Source organism: Rhinoderma darwinii, chromosome 2 (assembly GCF_050947455.1).
Source record: "Rhinoderma darwinii isolate aRhiDar2 chromosome 2, aRhiDar2.hap1, whole genome shotgun sequence".
NCBI lineage: Eukaryota > Metazoa > Chordata > Amphibia > Anura > Rhinodermatidae > Rhinoderma > Rhinoderma darwinii.
In genome coordinates this window covers 360158516-360184528 of record NC_134688.1, presented here as the reverse complement: position 1 = coordinate 360184528, position 26013 = coordinate 360158516, and the positions used below count along the sequence as shown (strand labels likewise).

At 41.1% G+C, this 26013-nt stretch overlaps 1 protein-coding gene across 1 annotated transcript in view; it reads right to left on the bottom strand.

The window, feature by feature from the left end:
* Positions 1-675: 675 nt before the first annotated feature.
* RSBN1 (round spermatid basic protein 1) overlaps positions 676-26013 on the bottom strand; it is a 51971-nt gene continuing 26633 nt past the window's right edge. The window contains exons 4-7 of the mRNA XM_075853843.1: positions 12500-12642; positions 10525-10692; positions 9145-9253; positions 676-2490 (exon numbers count right to left, since the gene is read on the bottom strand). Coding sequence (XP_075709958.1) covers positions 2098-2490; positions 9145-9253; positions 10525-10692; positions 12500-12642 — 813 coding nt within the window. The 3' untranslated portion in view covers positions 676-2097. The remainder of the gene's footprint in view (positions 2491-9144; positions 9254-10524; positions 10693-12499; positions 12643-26013) is intronic.

Here is a 26013-nt window from a genome sequence, read left to right as displayed (position 1 = left end):
GTGCGTCACTAAGCTAAATTTAATTACCATAAATGGCGGTAAAACTTTAAATGATAACATTTCGGGCAAGAGGAGGACGTGAGGAGAGAAGAACACATCAATCAACTATGGACAGCTGCGGCCACTAAAGGGTCAGGACGTTTTATAAGGTAAGATGGTGATGACAGGATCCCTTTAAGTAGCCTGCTGTTTGCAAGGGATCAAAAGGCTGCATCTGTATGTAGGTACCTCCCAGCCATAGAACAAAACTAACAGTTATCATATGGATGAATCTTTCCTTCTCTTCTGCAGGCAAAATATGTATTTGAGGTGCAGGCATACTTCGGCAATGTTAACCTCCACTGCACCAGCACATACGTATGTGAAAACAAAAACAGGACAAGTAATATTGCAACAGAAGTGATAAGCACACTGCTGGGGGAGGGGGTTGAGAGAAGAATGAGTTCCGACAAACAAAGTATTTACAATAATCCATTTATTTCTAAATGAAAATAAAGGTCATTTAAGAACCATATGCTGAAAATCTATTTGGCTTTATCTTTTATACAATCATAATCAAATTTCAGCTACCGCCACTGAGAGACTAAAAATCCTAAAACCAAAAGTGGCTCACTTGACCTGCATTGTATTGCAACATGTTACTGAAGTGTACGCTTAGAATCCCAAAGGCTAATATCAGATTTATTTATTTTTATTTCAAACTCTTTTGATTTGTCATACTGTATATATAAATTCCTATACAGCTGGTTATATTTCAAGAGACAAAAACAGAGCCACCCACTTGCTGTTTATACATAGTTATTAAAAATAAATACAAAGCTCTTCTTGAAATGCCAGCACGGTGCAAGAGGCATTCTAGTGGTTCACGACTGTGGCGCTGGTGAAGACGTTTCTGTATAACAGTGTGGAAGAGTTTGCCACCTTTGCGATCCTCCAGTACTGGAATTACAAGTTCATTGTTCCAAGTGTGCTACTATGGAAGGTACATTTTAACTAAAATCAGGAGAGCCGGGTTGCAGACTCCATAAGCAACATGGAAGAACAAGATGCTGAAACAATTAAAATATAAGCGGTCATTGTCAAAAATACAGACACCGTTACCTGAAGACTGGGAAACGGTAAACTGCATCCTTCATCGATTAAGAGCCATTGCATATGTTACAATAATGGCACCAAAATGCCATTCTCTCTTGGCAACCTAGACTTCTGCATACAATTACAGTTAACCACATAATCCAGGATCGGAAGTAAACATTGCTTAGAGTGTGATTATTCTTGGTAAGTTACTGAATAAAAAGCTTGGTATCCAAGTCCAGAAACCATCTCATTTTGCCAACAGTCATAATTTCACAAATATCAATTAAATAACTAAAATTTACATCAACATAGTAAATCGTGAGATCACTTTCGCAGCCAACATTAGAACATGAGTTGTTTAAGTAACAATCCATTTAACATCTAGCTACAAGGAAGAAACAGGACTAAAAGTTATTAAAAATTCTATTCAATTCATTTAAATTTAATTTAAAATATGAAAATGCCAAATGACTAAGTGCTGGAATCTGCTAGCATGTATATAATCAAAATGAACATTCTAAATTATAATCATGACAGCATATAAAAAAAATAAATACATATAAAAATAAAAGACGACCCCACAGAACTATTTTAGTAATTTTTTTTTCTAATTTTTTTTAATTTAACCTAGTCATTTTTAATCTAGTCATGAGATGTGTGTGTGTGTATATATATATATATATATATATATATATATATATATACACACATACATACATATACACACACATATGTTACAAACATTACGTATAAGTGCTTCTTATTAACCCCAAGCGTAAAAATATTGTGAGACTGAAAGCCCTGCCACAAAATAATATTTTCACGCGTATTTTTTTTTTTTTTATCCACAGTTGGCTGTGTCAGATAAAAGGTTTATGAAACCGGTATTGGAGTTTTGAATATTACAGGAATAAAGTCGGTCTGTAATAAAACTATAACTTCACATCAAAAAGTTTAAAAAATAGGTTTAAGAAACAAATTTTAAAAAAAGGAGGAAAATAATTCTTCAGAATATTTTATCTACAAATCTGACTGATATGTATTAGGAGTTTGTGTGAATGATGGCTGGGTTTCCAACCTCTGTGATGGAATAATTGAGGTCTCAAAAGGTCCTTGTGTTGGTACTGAGAGAGGAGTTTCCACCGGTTCCATTTTTACACAGGTGGGATCATCCTCCGGAGGTTTAATAGAGTTGTGGTCAGTCTCTATAGGCTTTGTTTCTTCTTTGTTGGAGCTATACTGCTTCAACCGTATGTGCCAGGCCAAGCTGCACACCGCTGACACAGTCTTGAATTGGTGAATGACATTACGAGGGATGAAATATATGTCATTATCACATAGCTGGATCCGAGCATAACGAATGCCTTCTCGACGCATCTGATTTAACTTTGCTTCATCGACCCATTGAACACACTGAAAGTAGAAAATTGACAGTCAAAAACTAAAAATTGGTGAGGGGAAAAAAAAAGGGCACATTTGTTTTTTTAATTTCACAAGGGAAGAGAAAGAACAGAGTTGATCTAATCTAAGGTCTGTGGGATGCTATAGTCCATCAGGTTATGTTCTTGTCACATAGCAAAATTTGCTCAGAAATTCCTACACATAATGGAGAATGGCCCAATTGAAATCATGATGAGCATGTATGCTAGGAAAGCTTCCAACATACAATGCATTTGGAAAGTCTTCAGACCCTTTAAATTGTCTCACATTTTGTTATGTTGAGGTCCTGGAGGGAAAAACGTGATTTTTTTTTAAATTTTAGCACATCATTCTGCACTCAATACCCCATAATGACAAAGTGGAAACAGAATGTTAGTGATCTTTGCTAATTTATTGAAAAGAAAAAACTCAAAATATTGCATTGACATAAGTATTCAGACCCTTTACTCAGTACTTAGTTGAAGCACCTTTGGTAGTGATAACAGCCTTCAGTCTTCTTGGGTATGATGCCACAAGGTTTGCACACCTGGATTTGAGGATTCTCTGCCATTCTTCTCTGCCTATCCTCTCAAGCTCTGTCAGGTTGGAAGGGGACAGTCTGGACAGTCATTTTCTGGTCTCTCCAGAGATGTTCAATTGGGTTCAAGTCAATTCTCCAGCTGGGCCACTCAAGGACATTCACAGGAGTTGTCATGGCTGTGTGCTTAGGGTCGTTGTCTTGTTGGAAGGTGTACCTTCAGCCCAGTCTGATGTTCAGAGCACTGTGGATCATGTTTTCATTAATAATCTCTATACTTTGCTCCATTCATCTTTCCCTCAACCCCGACCAGTCTCCCTGTTCTAGCCACTGAAAAAGACCCCCACAGCATGATGCTGCCACCACCATGCTTCACTGTAGGGATGGTATTGGGCAGGTGATGAGCAGCACCTGGTTTCCTCCAGACAGAACGCTTAGCATTAAGGCCAAAAAGTTAAATCTTGGTTTCATCAGACCACAGAATCCTGTTTCAGACAGAGTCCTTTAGGTGTTTTTTTGTAAACTCCAGGCAGGCTTTCATGCGTCTTTTACGGAGGAGAGGCTTTTTTTCTGGGCACTCTGCAGCACTCCACCAATCTGGGCTTTATGGCAGTGATGGTTGACCTTCTGGAAGTTTCTCCCATCTGCACACAGGATATCTTTGGAGCTCAGCTAGAGTGACAATTAGGTTCTTGGTCACCTCTTTCCAGGGCCCTTCTCCCCCGAATTCTTAGTTTGGTGGGGTTGCCAGCTCTAGGAAGAGTCCTGGATGTACCAAACTTCTTCCATTTAAGAATTATGGAGGCCACTATGCTCTTGGGAACGTTCAGCGCAGCAGAAATTGTTTTGTACCCTTCTCCAGATCTGTGCCTCCACACATTCCTGTCTCGGAGATCAACAGGCAGTTCTTTCCTCCTCATAGTTTGGGTTTTACTCTGTTTATATAAGGTCTCACAGTTGACCATGCATTTCAGTCTTTCCAAATCATGTCCAATCAAATTAATTTACCACAGGTGGACTCCAATCAAGGTGTAGAAACATTTCAAAGATCTAGAGAAATGGGAGGCCCCAGAGCTAAATTTCAAGTGTCATAGCAAAGGGTCTGAATACTTCTGTCCATGTACAATGAGTTTTTCATTTTTAATAATTTAGCAAACATTTCTAAAATTCTGTTTTCACTTGGTCATTATGGGGTATTGAGTGCAGAATGATGGGAAAAAAACATTATTTTATTTTTAGCCCAAGGCCTCATGATAAAAAAAAGTTAAAGGGTCTGAAGACTTTCTGAATGCACTGTACATGCCAAAATGTGTTCATAGGCGAACATTAGTCCGAAGGAGGTCAAAAAAGTGTTAATTTGGCCTCTGTCATGCCGGTATACCACAAAAAAAAAACAGAAAACAGTATGAAATAGTGTAGTAGATTATGCTATTCAATACAATGGAATTCTTAAAAAAAACAAAAAACATTATGGCATACATCAATTCAAGGTAAGAATTCATGAGCATTTCATGAAGTATCCGTTAAACACATGCCATAATAGCCCTACAGGTGACAAATGCCTAACAGTCATCCATAGACTGTTGTGCCACTCTTTAATGTACAATATATGTCAAATTATGATGTCGTAGCCTCAAGGGCTGTATATTTGACTAAGAGTCGTGGGCGCTGATTATCGGTCAAGGTCTAGGTTAACGTATATTACGGGAGCTTTGCCCGGTGTATATTAAAAATAGGCAAAAAAAAAAAAAGTGATGGAATTAGGGTCTTCTATTTACAGTTTAAGTCATAAGTTTAGAAACACCATAGCTACATTCATTAAAACTCAGTTTTTAACAATTCCTAACATTTAATCCTAGTACACATTCACTCTTAGGTTAGTTAGTATTACGACTATATTCTAATATGCAACGTTAAATAGTTTTGTGTCCAAAAAGACAAAAAGTATCGTGGGTATGATACCTTTATTGGCTAACCATAAAAATTATATATGCAGCTTTCAGCGCACACGGGCTCCTTTGTCATGCAAGTTTACAAATTAATGACTTAGAAAAAAGAACAACATTTAAGAGGTTACACAAAGACAATTAGTACATGAGGTGATACATCATTAGGATAAGCCGGGCCCATAAAACGGAGGTTATAGGGGTGATGATTTAGGAGATAAGGCAGTCTGATGGGGGATGTGATGTGTGTCAATGTAGTGGCTCATAAATCCAGGTGTTAGATTGTGTCAATGACAAATTTTATCAGCTTGAATTCCCAAATTTTTCTCTGGCAGATTTAAAGGTCCTAATACTGAAGGGTCATTTTAAGAACAAACTGTGGTCTGGTCCAGAGAGAAGTGTTTTCCCACCGGTGTATTCAGAAGCTTTTTTATTTTAGGTCTGAAGATTCATCCTGGAATGTAATTTTTGTTTCCCCAATGTAGATTCCTTTACTGATGCACCTTGTACACTGTATCATGTACACTACATTGGAGGATGTACAGGAGAACGTGCCAGTGATTTTATAGTCCTGCTGCGTGTTTGGTACCTGGATGGTGTTAGATGACCAGATGTTGGTACAGGTCTTGCATTTTCTACTGTTGCAAGGAAAAGTGCCAGTCTCTGATGGTGGTGAGAGGGCACTTCTGACCAGGAGATTCCTTAGGTTTGGTGGCGGTTTGTATGCAAGGAAAGGTAAATCCACCAATATTTCCTTCAGTTTATGGTCTTCGTTAAATATAGGTTGGAGATCAGCAGCAATTTTCCTCAAGATGTTCATTTGTGGGTTGTATATGACCACTAGGGGCACCCTGCTGTTGTCTTCCTTCTTTTTGTACTCCAGAAGATTGCTCCTTGGAATTCTTGTGGCTCTGTAGATCTGATCATCTATAATCCTTGGATGGTGTCCCTGTTGTAGGAATGTATTCCTCAGTGATAGCAGGTGTGGTTTTCTGTCTTCACTGTCTGAACAGATCCGTATGTACCGCAGAACCTGGCTGTAGATGATGGATTTCTTTGTGTGTCTCGGATGGAAGCTGTTCCATCTCAGATATGCTGGACGGCCTGTAGGTTTATGGTAGATTGTTGTTTGTATGGTATGCTCTCTCATGTATATGGTCATGTCCAGGAAATTTATTTGAGATGTAGAGTAGTTGAGAGTGAGTTTGATGGTAGGCTGGAACTTGTTAGGGTATGTTCACACAGAGATTTTTGCAGGCAGAAAATGCTGCCTGGAAAAATTTGCTCCGGATTTTTTGAAGTGGTTTTACACCACAGGCGTTTTATGCAATGTTTTTTGTTTTTTTTTTAACCTATTTCTTCAACAGGCAAAGGAAAAAAAAAAATCAGTGAGCGGTTAATTCCATAAAACACAAAAAAAAAAAAACCGCGTTGAAACGCGTAAAAAATGTGTCGAAATGCGTCAGCCCTTCGCAGCGTTTTTCCTGTCTCACATTGATTTTAATGGGGTTTTTGAGGCGGAAGATAGGACATGTCACTTTTTGCCCGCGAGCGTTTTTTTCTGCTCGCAGGAAGAAAAAAAAAAACACCTCCACCTCCAATTGAAAACAATGGGAGGCAATTTCGCCCGTTTTTTGCCGCGGTAAAAAAAACATTTAAAAAAAAAAAAAAAAAACAGTGTGAACAGGGCCTTAAAGTTTTTATGGAAAGAAAGCAGTTCATGTTCAGAGCATGTCCAGATTATCAACAGGTCATCAATGTACCGGAAATATGCTAGAGGTTTAGTTGCGCAGGTTAATAAGAACTCATCCTCTAGTTTGGCCATGAACAGGTTAGCATATTGGGGTGACATTTTGCTACCCATAGCGCTTCCCATACACTGCAGAAATATATCTTTGTCAAGTGAAAAAAATAATTGTGATGGAGTACGAACCTGATGAGTTGTAGGGCTGGCTCGGTCGCTAGTTTGTTGGAAGGAAGTGTTGGCATGCGGGCTATGCCATCCTCATGGGAGAGGTTAGAATACAGAGACTCCACATCCATAGTTGCCAATATTGTTCCCTCTGGTAGTTGACCCAGGGCTGAGAGTTTGCAGAGGACGTCTGTGGTGTCTTGGACATAACTGGGTGTGCACCTCACCAAGGGCTTTAGAAGATTTTCCACCCAGCCAGAAATATTCTCAGTTAAAGTCCCAACACCCGAAATGACTATTTCAAGAAAGTAATACTAGAGACAATGATTTAAGCTTTCATTCCTTTCATCACATTCCCAGTAGATAAAAAGTTGACATACACGCGATTAGTATTTGGCAGTATTGCCTTTAAAATGTCTAACTTGTGGAAGGCTGCCAAAAGCATTTGACCCTATTTCTTAAAATAAGTTGCTGGAATTTTGGCCCGTTCCTCCTGACAGACCTGGTGTAACCAAATCAGGTTTGTAGGCCTCCTTGATCACAACACACTCAGTTCTGGCAATAATTTTTTTTATGGTCAGTAGTCATTAAGCAATTTTGCCACAACTTTGGAAGTATGCTCGGGATCATTGTCCTTTTTTCGAAAACGCATTTGCGGCCAAGCTTTAACTTCCTGGCTGATGTCTTAAAAGGTTGCTTTAATATCCCTACATCATTTTCCTTCCTCATAATGCCATCTATTTTGTGAAGTGCACCAGTCTCTTCTGCAGCAAAGCACCCCTACATCATTATGCTGCAACCCCAGGGCTTCATGGTTGGGTTGGTGTTCTTCGGCTTGCAAGCCGCCCACTTTTCCCTCCATACAAAACTATGGTCAAACAGTTCTATTTTAGCTTCATCAGATCAGGGACATTTCTCCAAAAAAGTAAGATATTTGTCCCCAAGTGCAGTTGCAAAATGGCAGTTTTGGAGTAGTGGCTCCTTACATGCCATGCGGCCTTTCAGGTCACTTTGATAAAGGACACGCCTTACTATTGCTGAAAGAAACCGGTACAAAACATATCTATATCATCTTCACAAGGTCGTATGCCTTTATTCTTGCATTTGGATTTTTCGCACCAAAGTACGTTCATTTCTAGGAGACAAAACACGTCTCCTTCCTGAAAGGTATGATGGCTGCGTGATCCCATAGTGTTTAAGCTTGCATATCATCATTTGAACAGATGGTGGTACCTTAAAGGCTATGTACACCTTTGAAAAAGTTAGTTTTTTTTGCAACTTTAATTAAAAATTATTTTTACTTTGAGATACAACGGCTTTGTATCCTGTATACAGAGCAGCTGTATCTTGTGCTAAAACCTGAATCCTCCATGTCAGAAGCACGGACTGGTTTAGTGTCAGATTGTACTGCATATCTGACACGCATTATCCACCTGTTGTCGATCACATCTAAGTTATGAACTTCGATGTGATCGGTAAACGCTCGATCCTGCAGGTCATTGACAAGTAGGACTCTCTGACCTGACGGATTCACGTCTCAGAGCAAGATACAGCTGCTCTGTTCTATGGAGAATGAAAAACAGCTCCAAAAACGATTCAAGAAGGGACATGCACTTTTTTAGGAGGCATTTTTTTACGCGGCCGTTTTTAAAACGCCCCATGGGAACGGAACGCCGTTTTTCCCATTGAAATCAATGGGCAGATGTTTGGAGGCGTTCAGCCTCCGTATTTTTAGCCTTTTTTCGGGACGTTTACGGCCAAAAATAGCCCGTGTGAATATACACTAAGAGGCACCCTTAAAATGCTGCCACAGGTACACCTCCAATGAACTCAAATGATGTCAATTAGCCCATCAGAAGCTTCTAAAGACAAAAGGTGTCCAGGAATTTCCCAAGTTTTTAAAAAAGGCACCCATATGACTTGTACAGTAAACAAAAAAAATATCTATATATCCTCTTATGCTTTAAATTATGGGTGCAACGTCTCTTATGGTCCAGTGCGTCTTCATGTCCAAAAAATACCATATATTAAACATTTCTTCTGAATTTTACTTCCATGAGGCCCCAAAACACAGCAGGGTGCTCAATGACTCAAAACAACCTGAAAAATTTAAAAATGTATTACACTAGCACTAACTACTACTCCAACTGGAGAAGAATACATATCTGAACTTGTAGGGTTATCTCCATATCTAAAAAATGATCACTGGAAAATAAAATAGCCAGAGACACAGAATGGCTTCAAACAACTACCTGGGAAACTGGAGGCTCATGCAGATCTAGTTGTAACCTCTGCACAACATGGGAGAAGTCCTCTGCATGGAAGCAGATCACATCTTTGGTTATGCGAGGTTGATCACTCCTAAGGAAGACCAAACAAATTTAGAATTTCTCCTGCATAGTCATATAAAAAGGACATTAGTATAAGCCAGCAGAATTTGGACTTCGATACCGATACTTTGTGTAGTATTGCGATTTCGATACCAAAACGATACTTTGCCAACAGCAATATAAATAAAAAATAAAAAAATTCCATTTTCTGATGTGAGGCACGAGGTGTGATGAATTTTGAATGGGCCTCACATTAATAGTAATTAACCCCATCATGTTTCTCAGTCATAATTGGTTCATGTGTAAGGTACATGATGGGATTACTGTAAATGTGAGGCACATGGGGGTTAAATTTATCATCACACCTCGTGCCCCACAATAAGTGATAGAAAGCAGTTTTTATTTTATTTTTTACAGCGTACACATAATAAATGATGCAAAAAAAATGTTGTGCAGGTTATTACGGCCGCGCCAATACTGAGTGTGTATATTTTATGTATTGAGACTTATTTTAATGTTTATTGTAAAAAAAGGTGTATTATGTATTTTTTTTAAATGTAATATTACTTTGTTTTTACTTTATTTTTAAACTTTAATGTACTGGCATATAGCTATATACTGATAGTACACAGGCATATATCTATATTACAGTACATAAGCCTGTGTACGCATAGTACATAGGCAGTTAGGACATACCAAGTATGCCCTAACAAAAGGAACTATGGTAGGACAGCCCTGGGGTCCTTCAATGGACCCTGGGCTGTCTGCCCATATATGGTATGTCCCTCAAGGATTCCTGTGATGCGATCCAAGGGGCACCCCCCCCCCCATCTAATTTACCCCTTGAATGCTGCGGTCAGCTTTGATCGCAGCATTCAGTGGAATAACGGCGGAGATGAGAGGTTTCTCTGATCTCCGCCGTTATAGAGCGGGGCTGCGGCTGTGTAATACAGCCATTGCCGCGCTCCTGACAATAAGTGCGCGCGCTGTCAGCATGAGGTGATGCGGTTCAGGCACTGAACATGTGCGCCCGCCATGTTCTGTCTTCAGTGCCGGCGCTCATTAGTGCACTTGTCAGGACTCAGGAGCGGGGCAATGGCTGTATTACACAGCCGCACCCCAGCTCTCATACATTCATGTGTTACTATACTTAGATGTGCGGCCGCACAGCCGAGTATCGGACTACATGAAATAACAGTATGAAACCGTTTGGGGGTGCACGGTGTATAAACAGTACCGAAATTTCGATGCATCCCTAATTTATATACACACACACACACACTTGTCCTAATATTAACATACCACTCTCCAAACTGCACAGCCTTTAAAACCCCTACTGCAGCCGTACTCTCCCAATCAAAACCTTGACCAACATGATCAGCATGGGCTCTTGTTCTGTCCTCAAAAAGAACTTCTCTGGGCTCACTAGTGCGTGGCAAGTACTGCAGATTCTTTATCTCATTCATAGACCTGCAATGACAAAAAAAGGGTTTAAAACATATAGACACTTATAAAATACCTTTTTATAGTACATGTCTGTAAAGGGAAGTGTCCCTATTGAGAGATCAATAGATTTATATTTTAGCTCATGAGCCAGGGCTGTAGAGACACAGCCCAGGTCATGAGTACCTGCCTCACAAAAAAGGACAATTAGTAATTGTCCCGATTTGGGTTAAAAACGATGGACAGGGGATACTGCTTTTGATCTCCTGTCTCCATATTAAACTTTGCACGGGCGTTCTCGCTCATGTATCGGTGGTGAGATCACATCACCGCGCCAACCCACATAAGCCGGGGACGAGCCCCACTCGCCCCCATTTACGAGCGTACCAGCAGGGTTTAAATAGCCCTACGTCAGTGCGCTCAGTAGTGGATCCTGCCTCCCTCTCCACTCCACGGACTAGCTCTATTTACCTGCTCCCCAGCTTCACCATGGACCTCTCCTGCCCTGCCTGCCTCCTGCTCCACCAACGGACATCATCCTGCCTGCATGGACGCTCCCAGCACCAATGAGATTAAGTATCTACATGCAGCAATAGCTGCATGCAACCCTTCCTCTCCCCCTTGGAAACCCTTGTTGACCTCACATCCCCTGGTACATCCCGTGTTAACCCTTTCTGACCTACCTACACATCCCGGGATAACCCTTCCCCACCTGCCTGACGTGCATATCCCGTGTTCCCATTGTTAACACTTTACCGGATTATCCTGTGGTAACCCTTTATCTTCCACATCCCTTAACCCTTTGTGTACAGGGACAGTTATAGTTAGGAGGGAGTGGGCCAGCAATCGCGAGAATATGTGTATTGCAACGTAACATATGTATGTTTAGATAAGTGGGAGGTGGTATAGAATAAGTTTTGTGATACCTTGTTTATACTGTGCCACGTGTAGTGTCAGTGTATTCAATACATATTAAGTTATGTGTATTGGGATACACATACTACACTGTGATTTACGGTGTTCTGTGGTTGAGGTATTTTATAAATAAAGGTAATATTTAACACACACACACACACACACACACACACACACACACACACTCTTAAACACTTAGTAGCAAAGCGATTAGATTGACGTTAATATAAGAAAAAGGTAGGGGAGCTAGGCATAACCCTAGTGACCCTGATATAAAGGAGGTAGTAAGAGTGGGTAACACTAGTCAGTGAACCCCACTATTATACCCAGCCCTTTTACAATGGCCTTGCAAATTGTTCCATTAGGTAGCCAAAGAAGGTTCCACAGAGGTGCTAGAAATGTATGAACCCATTAGAGGTTCAAATACTTTTTCCAAAATAATAATTTTAATGCTGGATCATGGACTGAAGTATTATTTCATCTATTTACATGTCAAAGTTAAAAATGTTTAAGGCCTCGTGCACTTGACCGTAAGGGTTTTAACGGTGTGCAAATACGGATCTGACGGCTATGGATACGCATCTGTAGCCATCCACAATTGGGGACAAGTTTTATATTCTGTGGATCATTTCTACTGCACGGACACACATCTGTAAATATACGGAAAGGTGTCCGTGGCCAATAAAAATTAACGGGTCTGCAATTTTATCCGTAATTACGGATCCATAATGAAAACTACGGTTGTGTGCATGGGGCTAACTGTACTAGAAAATAAATCAAAATATGGAAGAAAAAAAAGGATACTGTACATAAAGCCATTATTAGGGGAACAATTCCAGAATAGTTACGGATCATAACTTTCCCCCCAAATCTTAGTTTACACCCTCCCCCCCTCCTTTTGCTAGTATTTATGTTTTACCTTCTCCTTTTGAAAGGGGATTTCGGCATGTCTGCTGTGGGGATCATTTGCTCTCCTGGTCGCACCCACATGATTGGGCCATCATCACTTTGTGATCTGCTCTGAAGTTTAAGTGTTGACATTGTACCCCAAGGCAAAGTCATCTGCAAAAACATTAGCAACATGAATAACAGAATCTAGAGTAAAAGAATGAGTAAACATATCACGTCATAACCAAGACATGCAAATACAGAAGATTGTAAACCGATCTACAGTCAAAAGTAACAATTTGACTATACATGAAGTCATTGGCGCTGGCACATTGGAGAGGAGGCTGACTTCCTAAGGCTGGGTTCAAGTTTGGAATTTGGAGGCAGATTTTCCTCTGCCTGCACGCAGATTTTCGCGGCGTTTTTCACCCGCGGCCATATAACGCCGCGAAATACGCTTTCTCTGCCTCTCATTGATGTCAATGGGTGGTCAGAGGCATAAACACCCGAAGATAGGGCATGTCCCTTCTTTTTCCTGCGAGCTGGTTCTTCCGCTTGCGGGAAAAACTGCCTCCCCTTCCCATTGAAATCAATGGGAGGCATTTTTGGCAGTTTTTTGGCGGGTTTTCCACAAAAATAAATAAATAAATTTGAAAAAAAAAGTATCAAAAAACTCTAAACTGACAGTGGGGGCTCGAACGCCGGCAATTTGCAATGTACAGGGTGGGCCATTTATATGGATACACCTAAATAAAATGGGAATGGTTGGGGATATTAACTTCCTGTTTGTGGCACATTAGTATATGGGAGGGGGGAAACATTTCAAGCTGGGTGTTGACCATGGCGGCCATTTTGAAGTCGGCCATTTTGTATCCAACTTTAGTTTTTTCAATGGGAAGAGGGTCATGTGACACATTAAACTTATCGAGAATTTCACAAGAAAAACAATGGTGTGCTTGGTTTTAACGTTACTTTATTCTTTCATGAGTTATTTACAAGTTTCTGACCACTTATAAAATGTGTTCAAAGTGCTGCCCATTGTGTTGGATTGTCAATGCAACCCTCTTCTCCCACTCTTCACACACTGATAGCAACACCGCAGAAGAAATGCCTCCCGATCTGACCCCCTTAGACTTTTATCTTTGGGGGTCATCTGAAGGCAATTGTCTATGCTGTGAAGATACGAGATGTGCAGCAACTGAAACTACGGATACTGGAACCCTGTACTAGCATTTCTTCTGCGGTGTCGCTATCAGTGTGTGAAGAGTGGGAGAAGAGGGTTGCATTGACAATCCAACACAATGGGCAGCACTTTGAACACATTTTATAAGTGGTCAGAAACTTGTAAATAACTCATGAAAGAATAAAGTAACGTTAAAACCAAGCACACCATTGTTTTTCTTGTGAAATTCTCGATAAGTTTAATGTGTCACATGACCCTCTTCCCATTGAAAAAACTAAAGTTGGATACAAAATGGCCGACTTCAAAATGGCCGCCATGGTCAACACCCAGCTTGAAATGTTTCCCCCCTCCTATATACTAATGTGCCACAAACAGGAAGTTAATATCCCCAACCATTCCCATTTTATTTAGGTGTATCCATATAAATGGCCCACCCTGTATAATCAAATTTTTACTTTTGAATAGAGGGTCACTTTAATGAGCTATAACAATACAAAAATAAATCTAAAAATCACCAGTACCCCAATTCTTTATTCCATCTTTAAATATATTTAACGGATATCAGAAACGGCTAATCAACATTTCAGACTTCTACTTTAATATCTAAGAAGGCTCATATGGAATCCTTTAAAGGAGAACCAGTCAGCTCTGACATCTCTATTAGGGAATACTTGTATTTCCCAGATATTCCAAATTTTGGAGCATCTTTTCTAAATTTATGAATAAACTGACAACTGGGTTTTACAATTCCTTGTTAAATGGGCGTGTCCCTAACAGTCTGGCACTCTGAGCACCGATTGGACAATGTCAGACTGTGTAAAGACATACCGACTGGTTATATTTTTACATTTTTTAATACATTTTTAGGAGAAACAGGAATGGTATGTGTTCACCCCATACAGATACCAATTCTATATACATAGGCTGGTGCCCCTGCAGCATCCCTTTCACAACATCCACTGCCCTTTCCCTCGTTGGTACGTCTTTATCTTCTCTTCAACAAAGGGGGTAGCAGTTCAAACCAGAGGCCTATATCACTTGATATTGGTTACTTTTATTTTATATACTGCCTCTTATTCAAGGTTGAGTTGATTCTGATTGTAGACAATTTGATGTCATTTTCATATACCAGGTCGTCTTGTTATACCAGAAATTATGTACATTTCTGCTTACGTACCTATAGTGTATTCTCTTGTTTATCCATGTCTATCTTTCTCATTGGGGACACAGAGCGAGTGCATATTCTGCTGCCAATAGGAGGCATGAAACTCCAAATAAAATAAAATAAAAAAAGTGTTGGCCCCTTATAGGATATAGCGCTCCTACAGACACCGCTTAATTCAGTCTTAGCTTTGTATACTTCGGGAGCATCGTACCTACTCCCCTTGGCGATGCATGCCGAACTCCAAACAAAGCATCCATCCAGCAGCATTGCCCATACTTAGTGCAGAATATGCCGAACTGGAATCGGTCAATTACCTTTCCATTGGTAACTTCATTAAATGTCACCCAGTCCATGATGGGAATTCTAGTTTGCCTTTCCGACCAGCCCTCTATGGACTCTCCAGCCACATCTTCATGTGTTAGGCCCCAAAAATGGGTAGATTTGCTTGTTCTCATCTGCATCCATCTTGTCAGTCTGCTGCCTACTCCTCTCCTATGGAGGTTGTCGGAGGGTGAATTTCATATTCCAAAATATTCCAACTCTGAATTGGATAAGGATCAGTCCTCCAAACTCATCTACAGTGGACAGTCTGATCAAAAGCGATCTGAGACACCTTACAGATCAATAATGCAGGAACGGTCACCTTCCACCAACAGACTGTTTCATAAGTCCTTTCCCTCTCCCTTCAGAGTTTGAAGAGGATGTCTCCAAGGAATGGACACATCCTGACAAGAAGTTTTCCCATACCGCTCAGTTAAGACTTATGTATCCAGTGGTAGACCCTTCGGTCTCTTGCCTAGCCAAGGCCACTACTATTTCGATAGCGGACACAGCCTTATTCCGTGATCCTTTGGACCACCGCATAGTGTCTTTCTCTAGGTCCTCCTTTGAAGCTACAAGCTCAGCCTTAAGATCAATTTTCGCTAGTCCCTGGGTTAGCAGAGCCTCCACTGAATGGTTTGCCAACTTCGCCACAGTATTTTCTCTAGGGCACCCACTGAAGAATTAGTGTATCAGCTGTCTAATGCAACTAAAAATCTGTACAAATCCTCCGTGGATGCAGGGCGAATTGTGGCCCAAGCCTCAGTTTCCATCATTGCTTTCTGCAGAAGTGCTTGGCTTAACTGCTGGTCCACTGACACTGCTTCAAAGCAGTCCTTGACGTCTTTTCCTTTTAAAGGTTACAGACTTTTCGGGGGCCGGCTGGATGAGATCATTTCAAACACCATAGGTGAAAAAAGAAAAGCTCTCACCTGCCTTAGACCAAAGTCTATCATGCCATGACCTCTAGGAAAGCTCAGTTTGCAGGAATCTATGATCTGCAAACTGTATTTGTTCTAGGGAATAGACCAACCACCTAGCAACAGCTACTGGTGCCGACTGCCGCCTCCTGAAATTGCCATTGGAACGAAGTGCCCGCTCTGCTACCTCGTAGAAGTGCGGTCACGTGAGGTACGCCAGTGTGTGCGGGATCACCTCAGAATTTTTACGGAAGGCTCGGTGGAAAGACCTCGTCCCTAGAAATAACATATGCAATTATGCATACCCGAAAGTATAAATTGTACTCTGTAAATCTGAATCATGCTTCAAACTGAAATTTAACAACGGTTGGATATTTCAACTGCAAGTGTATATAGTTATTCCATCGTAACTATAATATATCTACAGTTTTTTGTTTTGTTTTTTACAGAATTCTTATTCCGGGTTCTCTGATCGACTAAAGCGGTCTGTCCCTCAAGGCATAATTTCTTGACTGCCAAAGTTTTTTTAAGAAATGTCTGCTTCGGATTCCTGGCAGCGCCTATAATAAAGTGCAGAATTAGCCTTACTTGAGAGGCTACCAGGAAAGCAACAACATTTTTGGTTGAGAGGATGGGCACTGTTGCTAGGTGGCTGGCCTTTTCCCTAGAACAAATACAGTTTGCAGATAGATTCCTGCAAACAGAGCTTTGTTCTTCGGGAGGCAGCCACCTAGCACCAGCTATTGGGTAAAGTAGCGCACAAATGTTAGTAGTTCTCAAATTATATCTGATCTATGTCAGAGGGTCTCCAGTAGTGTTTAATGAAGTTCCTCTCAGATTACCATCTAGTTGCCTTAAAGGGGTTGTCCGAGATACCAACATTTTTTCAAAAACTGTCATACATTACCCCTTATACAGACAACCTAAATAAAGCATTATTTTAAAAAAAAATTCTACTTAGCACATTTCTTCTTTGAATTCAGCACAGCTTGTTTACATGCAGTTCAGCTCTGGTTTGTTGATCTTTCCTTGTTATGAAACTTTTTTCCCGTGCACGCTCATTGCAGGCTGCAATGAGCGTGCACGTACCTTCCATTAGTTCATGTGAGCTGTCCTTGCTCCTCCCGCTGACCTCCTTCACTGCACTTGTCTTCTTGCTGACATTCTTGAAGGATGGGGAGCAAATGTTACCCCCCCATTATGTTTTCTTTCTCTTTTCAGGTCTATAAACCTCTTCGTGTCTCCCCTCACCCTCGTCCACCCTCACCCTCGCCCACCCTAACCCTCGTCCACCCTCTTCTATCTCATGTCTCTCTCCACTAAGGCCATGTTCACACTGAGTTTTTTTGCCGGACGAATATCTGCCTCAACATTCCGTCTTGAAGTTTGCGGCAGATTTACCTCTCCCTGCACGTTGATTTTTGCGTCATTTTTCCCGGAGTTTTTTGTGCGCTGTTTGCGGTTTTGTTTGCCGCTTTGTTCGGGCCGTTTTTTCGCTTCGTTTATCTTGGCGTTTTTTGCTTGTTTGTTTGCGGTTTTTTTTGCTGTGTTTTCCGTTGCGTTTATCATAGCCTTTTTCGCATCGTTTATCGTTTCTTTTTTTGCATCGTTGTTTGCGGCTATTTTTGCTGCGTTTTTCGTTGCGTCTTTCGTTGAGTTTTCCCAGTTGTTTTTCGCGGCGTTCTTTGCCTCTTTGTTTGCGGCTTTTTTCGCGTCTTTTTCCGCGATGTTTTTCGCAACGTTTATCGAAGCCTTTTTTGCGTCGTTTTTCACGTCTTTTTTTGCGTCGTTGTTTGCGTTTTTTTTCGGCGTTTTTCGTGGCGTTCTTTGCCTCTTTTTTCGCGGCTTTATTTGCAATGTTTTTCGCAGCGTTTATCGTAGCCTTTTTGGAGTTGTTTTTGCGGCGTTTTTTGCGTCGTTTTCCGTGGTGTTTTTCGCCCACGGCAATTGAGCGCCGCGGGCATAAAACAACGGAAATACGCTTTCTCTGCCTCCCATTGAAGTCAATGGGAGGTCAGAGGCGTAAACGCCCGAAGATGGAGCATGTCGCTTCTTTTTCCCACGAGGCAGTTTTACTGCTCGCGGGAAAAAGACGCCGACGCCTCCCATTGAAATCAATGGTACGCATTTTCGGGCCGTTTTTTACAAGTTTTGCTACGTTGTTTCCGCTTAAAAAAAACCAGGCGGAAACATCCCCGTAATTTCAGCCGTTATGGACGCCCTCGTGTGAACATACCCTAACAATGTAGGCTTAGATACAGGACCCCAGAAGATCTTATCCAGTTCAGGACGTGGCTATTTTGCGCCTTCAGGACCAGACACCGTTTAGCCATTTTTAGCACGTGTTCGTTAAATGGCTATAACTTTTTTATTTGTTGGGCTAACGACGTGATTTTTGCAACGTTTTTTCCGTAGACCATGCAGGTTTCTTTTTTTATCGTTTTTATACACACCTTTTTTGCCATTTTAGAATTTTCTTTCATAAAGTTTGAAAATAGTAAAAAAATAAGCTTTTTTACGCTTCAGCTATTTTTTTTTTGGTAATAAGATAGTTTTACCCTAAAATATACCTTTTATTTGTGATCGTCATTGTCTACCGTAAATTTTTATATATTACATGTCTATTAGGGTACTAGGGTCAGCGCTAGCGTTACAACAATGATTGGCGGGGGGGGGGGGGGAACGGTATTTTTTTGGGGTGGGTATTTTATGTGTATTTATTATTTAATTTTTTTTTGCACTTTACTATTTTTTTTTTTACTATGGTCTGTCCCTCAAAGGTCAGAAAAGACCTTTGGGGAACTTTATATGTTTTTTTTCTTTCTTTTACACCATCTTTTCCACTGTAACTGGAGCTGCACAGCAGCCCCAGTTACAGTGGAAATCAGCCCTCTCATAGTGACGATTGTCACTAATAGGGCTGTGCTGGGTCTAGTAAGACCCAGCAGCAGTCTGTCAGTAACGGCACCCGGTGATCATGTGACCAGTCACATGATCACCGGGAGGAATAGAGACAGCGGCGCGGGGCCGCTGTCTCTATTCCTATACACAGCGTTCATTGAACGCTGTGTAAAAAAACATCGGAGAAGACAGAAGCAGCTAAAGCTGCTTCTGTCTTCTCCTCAGGGTCCCCGGCAGTCACTGACAGCCGGAGACCCGACATTCAGCTGCCCGATTGCGCGGGCAGCAAGTTAAAACCCGAGCCGTAGAAAGTCTATGGCTCGGGTTTTAAGGACCCGTCCCTGACCGCTGGCCGTAAAAATACAGCCAGCGGTCGGGAACCAGTTGTTAAACAGTGTACGGTGTCCCACGGGCAGCAGATAACAGCCTCAAGGGCTGCATGCGACCCGTGTGCTGCATCGTGTTGTATAATTCCCTATCAAAGCCTACTATGTGTAGGCTTTGATAGGGGAAGAACTAAAAGTACAGATGCCACTGTACCTCTCTAGTCCGCAGGTGCCGTCCCTCTTCACTTTTTTCACTGTGAACACGCATAGGCGCGCTCACAGTGAAAAGATGCATATGCTGGGCGGACGGGCACCCGCAGAAACGACACGTCTCCAGTGACGTGTCGTGTCCCATCCGAGGTCTCGCTGGGGCGAGACCATGTGATCGGGATACAACACGACAGTGGAGGAGGAAGAAAACGTGACGTCAGAAGACATGTGATCGGCAGAAAAGAGCTGCCAGAACGGAGAACAGAAGCAAGATTGCACAGGTAAGTATATTAGGGAATACTTAATGTGTGCATTGTGTGTTTAAATTTAAAATAAAAATATATCTCGGACAACCCCTGTAAAGAGGCTCTGCCACCAGATTTTCAAACCCCTATCTCGTATTGCAGCAGATCGGCGCTGCAATGTAGATAACAGTAACTTTTTTTTTTTTTCAAAAACGAGCATTTTTGGCCAAGTTATGAGCATTTTTATATTTATGCAAATGAGCCTTTCTTAAGTACAACTGGGCGTGTTTAAAGTGAAGTACAAGTGGGCGTGTATTGTGTGTGTACATCTGGGCGTTTTTACTTGTTTTACTAGCTGGGCATTGTGAATAGAAGTGTATGATGCTGACGAATCAGCATCATCCACTTCTCTTCGTTAACACCTAGCTTCTGGCAGTGCACAGACACACAGCGTGTTCTCGAGAGATCACGCTGTGACATCACTTCCTGCCCCAGGTCCTGCATCGTGTCGGACGAGCGAGGACACATCGGCACCAGGCGACAGAGGCTACAGTTGATTCTGCAGCAGCATCAGCGTTTGCAGGTAAGTCGATGTAGCCTCTGACGCCTGGTGCCGATGTGTCCTCGCTCGTCCGAGACGATGCAGGACCTGGGGCAGCAAGTGAATGGTCACATCGTGATCTCTCGAGAACACGCTGTGTGTCTGTGCACTGCCAGAAGCTGGGTGTTAACGAAGAGAAGTGGATGATGCTGATTCGTCAGGATCATACACTTCTATTCACAACGCCCAGCTAGTAAAACAAGTACACGCCCACTTGGACTTAACTTTAAACACGCCTAGTTGTACTTGAGGCTCATTTGCATAAATATAAAAATGCTCATAACTTGGCCAAAAATGCTCGTTTTAAAAAAAACAAAAAAAAAACGTTACTGTAATCTACATTGCAGTGCCGATCTGCTGCAATATGAGGTAGGGGTTTGAAAATCTGGTGACAGAGCCTCTTTAAGGATGGAATTCAAAATAATTCCTTTAGCTGCTGCTATGGAGGAAACTAATGGAAGGTGCTTTAAAGATTTGTGTCTATCCTTGCGCTTCGCATAGCAAAGTAACCCCTGATGGTATTGGCTGTGGCCTTTGACTTGAAGTTACAAATAAATTACTACAATTAATTATTAATCCTCTCTGGCTGACTCATCCCTGTGTGTTATGAAACTGTTAAAATCCTAGCTGGACAAAAAACATACCCAAGGAGGGGGAGATAGGTTTTTAACAGTGTCACATCACACAGGGATGAGTCAGCCACGTCTTCTAAAAGATCAATTTCTATAGGACTTTTGTCAATATGTGAGGTCTTGGTCTTTCGGTTTAAAATAATGTAATCTCTGCTAGTCAGCGAGAGCCACGGCTCCACTACATGGATCAAAGTCAACGCCATTGGTCTAGCAGCCATAGTAAGAGCTAAAAAGACAAGCTAACTTAATACCGACCCAGTGTATAGGCATAATGGAGTCGCATAGTTGGCTTAAATGTCAAAACTCAGATATCGAGCAATTATATTGATTACGTGTAGGTTGTTTGCTTGTGTTGATAACTCCAGAAATGAAAAAAGCTGATTCTTGCAGCTATCCAGATTAGTTTTGGTAGCGGTAATAGGAGGTCCATTGGACCCTGGAAACACTACTGTCATCCACAACGGGAGCTTCTCCTCCATTGTCAGAGGGTTTGGGGTACCAGTTTCGATGGCCATACAGGGTACACTAACATTAACCATGTTATACACTCCTCTTCTATCTTCTGAAGAGTTTGTGGCAGCAGGGTAGGGAGAAGGAAAGCATAAAAGGTGTACTAAGTCCTTCCATGGGAAGGTTAGGGCATCTATCCTCGTAGCTCCGGGGGACCATGTGCATGCAGCAAGCAAATTATTTGAAAAGTTGGTTCTTTAGGGCAACCGTTGCCAAGGTTAGTTTCTGTCTGGAAATTGCACATGCAATATAGTTTGTGTCTCCTAGAACTTATTGCGCTCTCAAGTCTAGCTTCCTCTCCATTGCCCAAGTCCAGAACTTAAGTGCTTCTGCACATGACCTTCTGGATTTGGTACCTCCTATCTTGTTGAGGTACGCTATTCCTGTCTTGTTGTCCATTTGTACTAGAATGGACTGACAGGTAATTTCCTCCTTCACTAGAGACTGACCGGTGAGTCTCACCCACTCTTAATTCTAGGACACGGATATGCAGCTTTTTCTCTTTGCATGACCAAGCGCCTTTTATTGCAGAGTCTAGTCAATAAGCTCCACCCCATAAGAGATGCGTCCGATATGGTTAAATCTGCAGCGCGAATAAAATTAGTAATAGGGTCTTCCAATGTTACGATTGCCTCTAATTCTCTCCTGACCTGTAGAGGGATTCTGAACACTCTGGGAGTTCTTCTCCGAGAAGGTACTCTCTGGAACAAACAAAACGGTATCTCCTGGCAAAGAGCCGTTCTGAATCCCAGTTGTAGCGCTAAAACTCTTTCAATGAGCCTTGCAAGATCTCTTAGAGAGAATATATTTGGTGAGAATTATGGACACTCTTAAGTCCAACCACTTTCCTACGTATCCATCCCCCGGGGAGTGCTGTCCAAAAACCCGCACCACATGGTGGTGCATTTTTTCGGGCGTAAATTCTGCTGTGTAAATTAATCGCACAAACTTACCCCCTCCCTCCTCTGACGTCCGCTCCAGCCTCCCTGGATGACGTTGCAGGCCATGTGACCGCTGCAGCCTGTGATTGGCTGCAGTGGACACATGGCCTGCAACATCATCCAGGGTGACCGGACTGGAGAAGCAGGGAACTCTGGGTAAGTATAACTTTTTTCGTACTTGCGATTTTTGCGGCGGAATTACTGATTCTGCTGCAAATATCACACAACACACCACTTTGTCGAGGGTTTAAGCACCCCATTGAATTCAATGGGAAAACCCGCAACAGAAGAGCTGCGATTCCGCAGCATTAATGGACATGTTGTGGTTGAAGAAACCGCACTGCAGGTCAATTTATGTGCATTTTTTTGGCTGCTTTTTTCCCCACAGTAAATAAAAAGTTTCAGGATCTACTCAGCACACTATGGAGGTAAAACAAAATATCTATCATATATATATATATATATATATATTATAAATTAATTGATAAAGAATTTTAAATAGAAGGATTATATATGTGAAGGTAAGAGACATGATGATCTCAAGTTTGTTTTTTAAAAAAAAAATATTTTTGACGGAGTTAGGACTATTTTTCGTTTTATGCTGGTTTCTTCTAAATGCCCAACTGGGCGTTTTTTTTATTTTTGAGCAAGTGGGTGTTGTAAAAAGAGGTGTATGATGCTGACCAATCAATGTGGGAGTAAGTGACAGCACAGCATGATCTCACGAGATCACACTGCTGTGAGTACAGCTGAGCATGAATGAAGAGAAGTGTATGACGCCGATCGGTCAGCGTCATACACTTCTCTTTACAACGACCACTTGCTCAAAAGTAAAAAGAAAAAACGCCTAGTTGGCCATTTAGAAGAAATAAGCATAAAACTAAAAAGTCATAACTCCGTCAAATAATAATTTTTTTTTGTTTTTAATAAAACAAAAACAAAAAACATTTATCTACATTACAGCAACTATCAGAGTAGGTAGGAGACAGGGCACTTCTAAACTGGTGACAGAGCCTCTTTAAACAGAGTACTCTGTTAAACCGAGCCACATATATAGGAGTGGAATGCATCCTTGAGATCTAGCTTTAAAAAGGAAAAACATCAGTTTTCAAAAAGTCTAAAGTCAGTCATACTTTCGAACAAGAAACTCTTCTCCAATAAGAACTTGTTTAGAGGTTTTACGTTGAGGACCGGTCTGACTGATCCGATCACAAAACAGGTTGGAAATAAATTGCTGATCCAGCCTTTGTTCAGGTTGATATAGAGAAATCTTCCCTTCTGCTAACGCTCAGTCTAAAACGGCATCTAAGCTCCTGTCTGTCCTGAATCTGGGTATTTGCCTTTAAAAAAAAATTTTTTTTTTTTTTTTTAAGAGGAAGGCATAAGCCAAGCCTTACTATGTTTAAGACCCAAGGTAATCATTTTCCAATCTTGCAAATATGCTTTTGATGGTATTAGCGGAGTATCCCTTACCTGACTGGATTTTCTTCTTGTAGTTTCTGTAATAACCAACTCTTGCAAAAATATAGTAACACTCAATAGTTTAAAATTAAGTCAAAACTGCTGTTGATCATGATTAGAATCCAAAACCCTTCACGGTTTAGAAGAGATCTCCTCCGGTCTCCACCCCTGGCAGGTAAAATCACCCTTTCAATGCCAGAGAAGCGAAAAGCGGAGAGATCTCCCCCATGAACACTAGAAAAAGGTTTGGCCAAATTTGATTGATTTTTAAGATTGAGTATTTAAAGAAGCGTTAATATGTTCCCTAATTCTGGCTTTTAATTGGAGGCTAGTGCATTCGATATAGCTAAAGTTAGATTGTACAGTCTGATAAATGACATTACGTGTGCTTCAATTAAACATCTACCGCCACATTTATAAAAACCCTGGGTATTGAGCCAGGTACTGTTTCGTTTTTTAGTTTGTAAAAAACGTTGAGATAGATGGGAACCTAAGATGGGTGCTTTTCTTGTGAAAAACCTATACCCTTTATGCAGAATGTATTGTAGGCTGTCACACTGAATAAGTATGGGAAGAAATGTATCCAAAATATTTTTTTATTTCATTAGACTCTACGCTGTATATGGTTACCAGGGTGGGACAAGAATTACTACTAGTTTTAGCTCTGTACCTATTTCTATTTTTGAGAAGATCTGTTCTATTCTTTTGATCAGACATAGTAGTGGCCAGATTCAAAATCCAATTCGTATACCCCTTTGAACGCAAACTTTGTTTTATATTATGTCCCTCTATTTTAGTGTTCTATTGTAGAATATTTGCGTCTTGCTTGTACTAGCTCCCCTAGTGGAATAGCTTTAATTGTATGAGCTGCATGACATGAACCTGCATGGAGTATCGTATTCCTTGCAGTATATTTTCTACAAGTGCCTGTGTGAACAGAGCCCTGTTCAATAGGAGCTACAATATTTAAATCCAAAAAGGAAACCTTCGATTCATCCGAAGTACAGGTGAAAAATAAACCACAGGGATTGTTGTTAATGTAATAGACAAAGTCTGGTATGGCCGCCACATCAGACGACCAAACAATGAGGATACTAGGTCATCACAAAAGGAGTTCACATACATACATTTCTACCCACCATGCAACAAACAGGTTAGCGAGTGAGTTTTGAATACTATCAGGGTTTGCACTTTTTAAAATGGGGTGATTTATAGGGGTTTCTTAAATATAAACCCCTTAAAGCCACTTCAGAACTGAACCAGTCCCCCAAATAAAAAAAAAAAAAAAAAAGCTTTTGTAATATGTGAGAAATTGTTGCTAAAGTTCTAAGCATTGTAACATCCTAGAAAAACAGAAGTATGTTCAAAAAATTATGCTAACAAAGTACACATATAGGAAATGTTAATTAGCAACAATTGTGTGTGGTATGACTGTCTTACAACCATATACATTTAGAAAACTACTAATTTCTGAAAATTTTGCTATTTTTCCACAAATAAACACTGAATGTAGAGACCAAATTTTACCACTAACATAAAGTAGTGTGTCACAAGAAAAACAATCCCAGAATCGCTTGGATTAATAAAGTCATTCCAAAGTTATTACCACATAAAGTGACACGTCAGATTTGAAAAATGGGCTCTGAGACTTCAGGCCTAAACTAGGCTGTGTCATTAAGGGATTAAACTATATGTTCATCAAGGTTTGGTCTGTGGAATCTGTGGAACTAGAAACGCAGGAGCACTGGATCAATCTCAGGTGCAGTTAATGCCTGGATATCGGGGATGCCAACACAATTTATAAGGACCAAATCATCCTCTTTAATAAGGGTTGACCTAAAAGCCAACGGACCAAAAATCTTACTTCAGACGATTCGGCTATGGCCCATCTTTGTGAAACTAACTTAGTAGGGGGTGTCTTACCCGCTAAGGCTACACGGGCCATCTGCTTATCACTTTATTTGCCCCTCTCAGACCATGCTGCAGACCTGGTGACACTATCCAACTCCTACTCTACTTTCAAGTGGGGTGAGGGAAATACCTCAGGGAACCGATTCGGTGAGGCAAATTGTGTTGTTCAACTAAGCAGAGTATTCAGAAGGGGGGCACTGTCTGTTAACCTCCTAAAG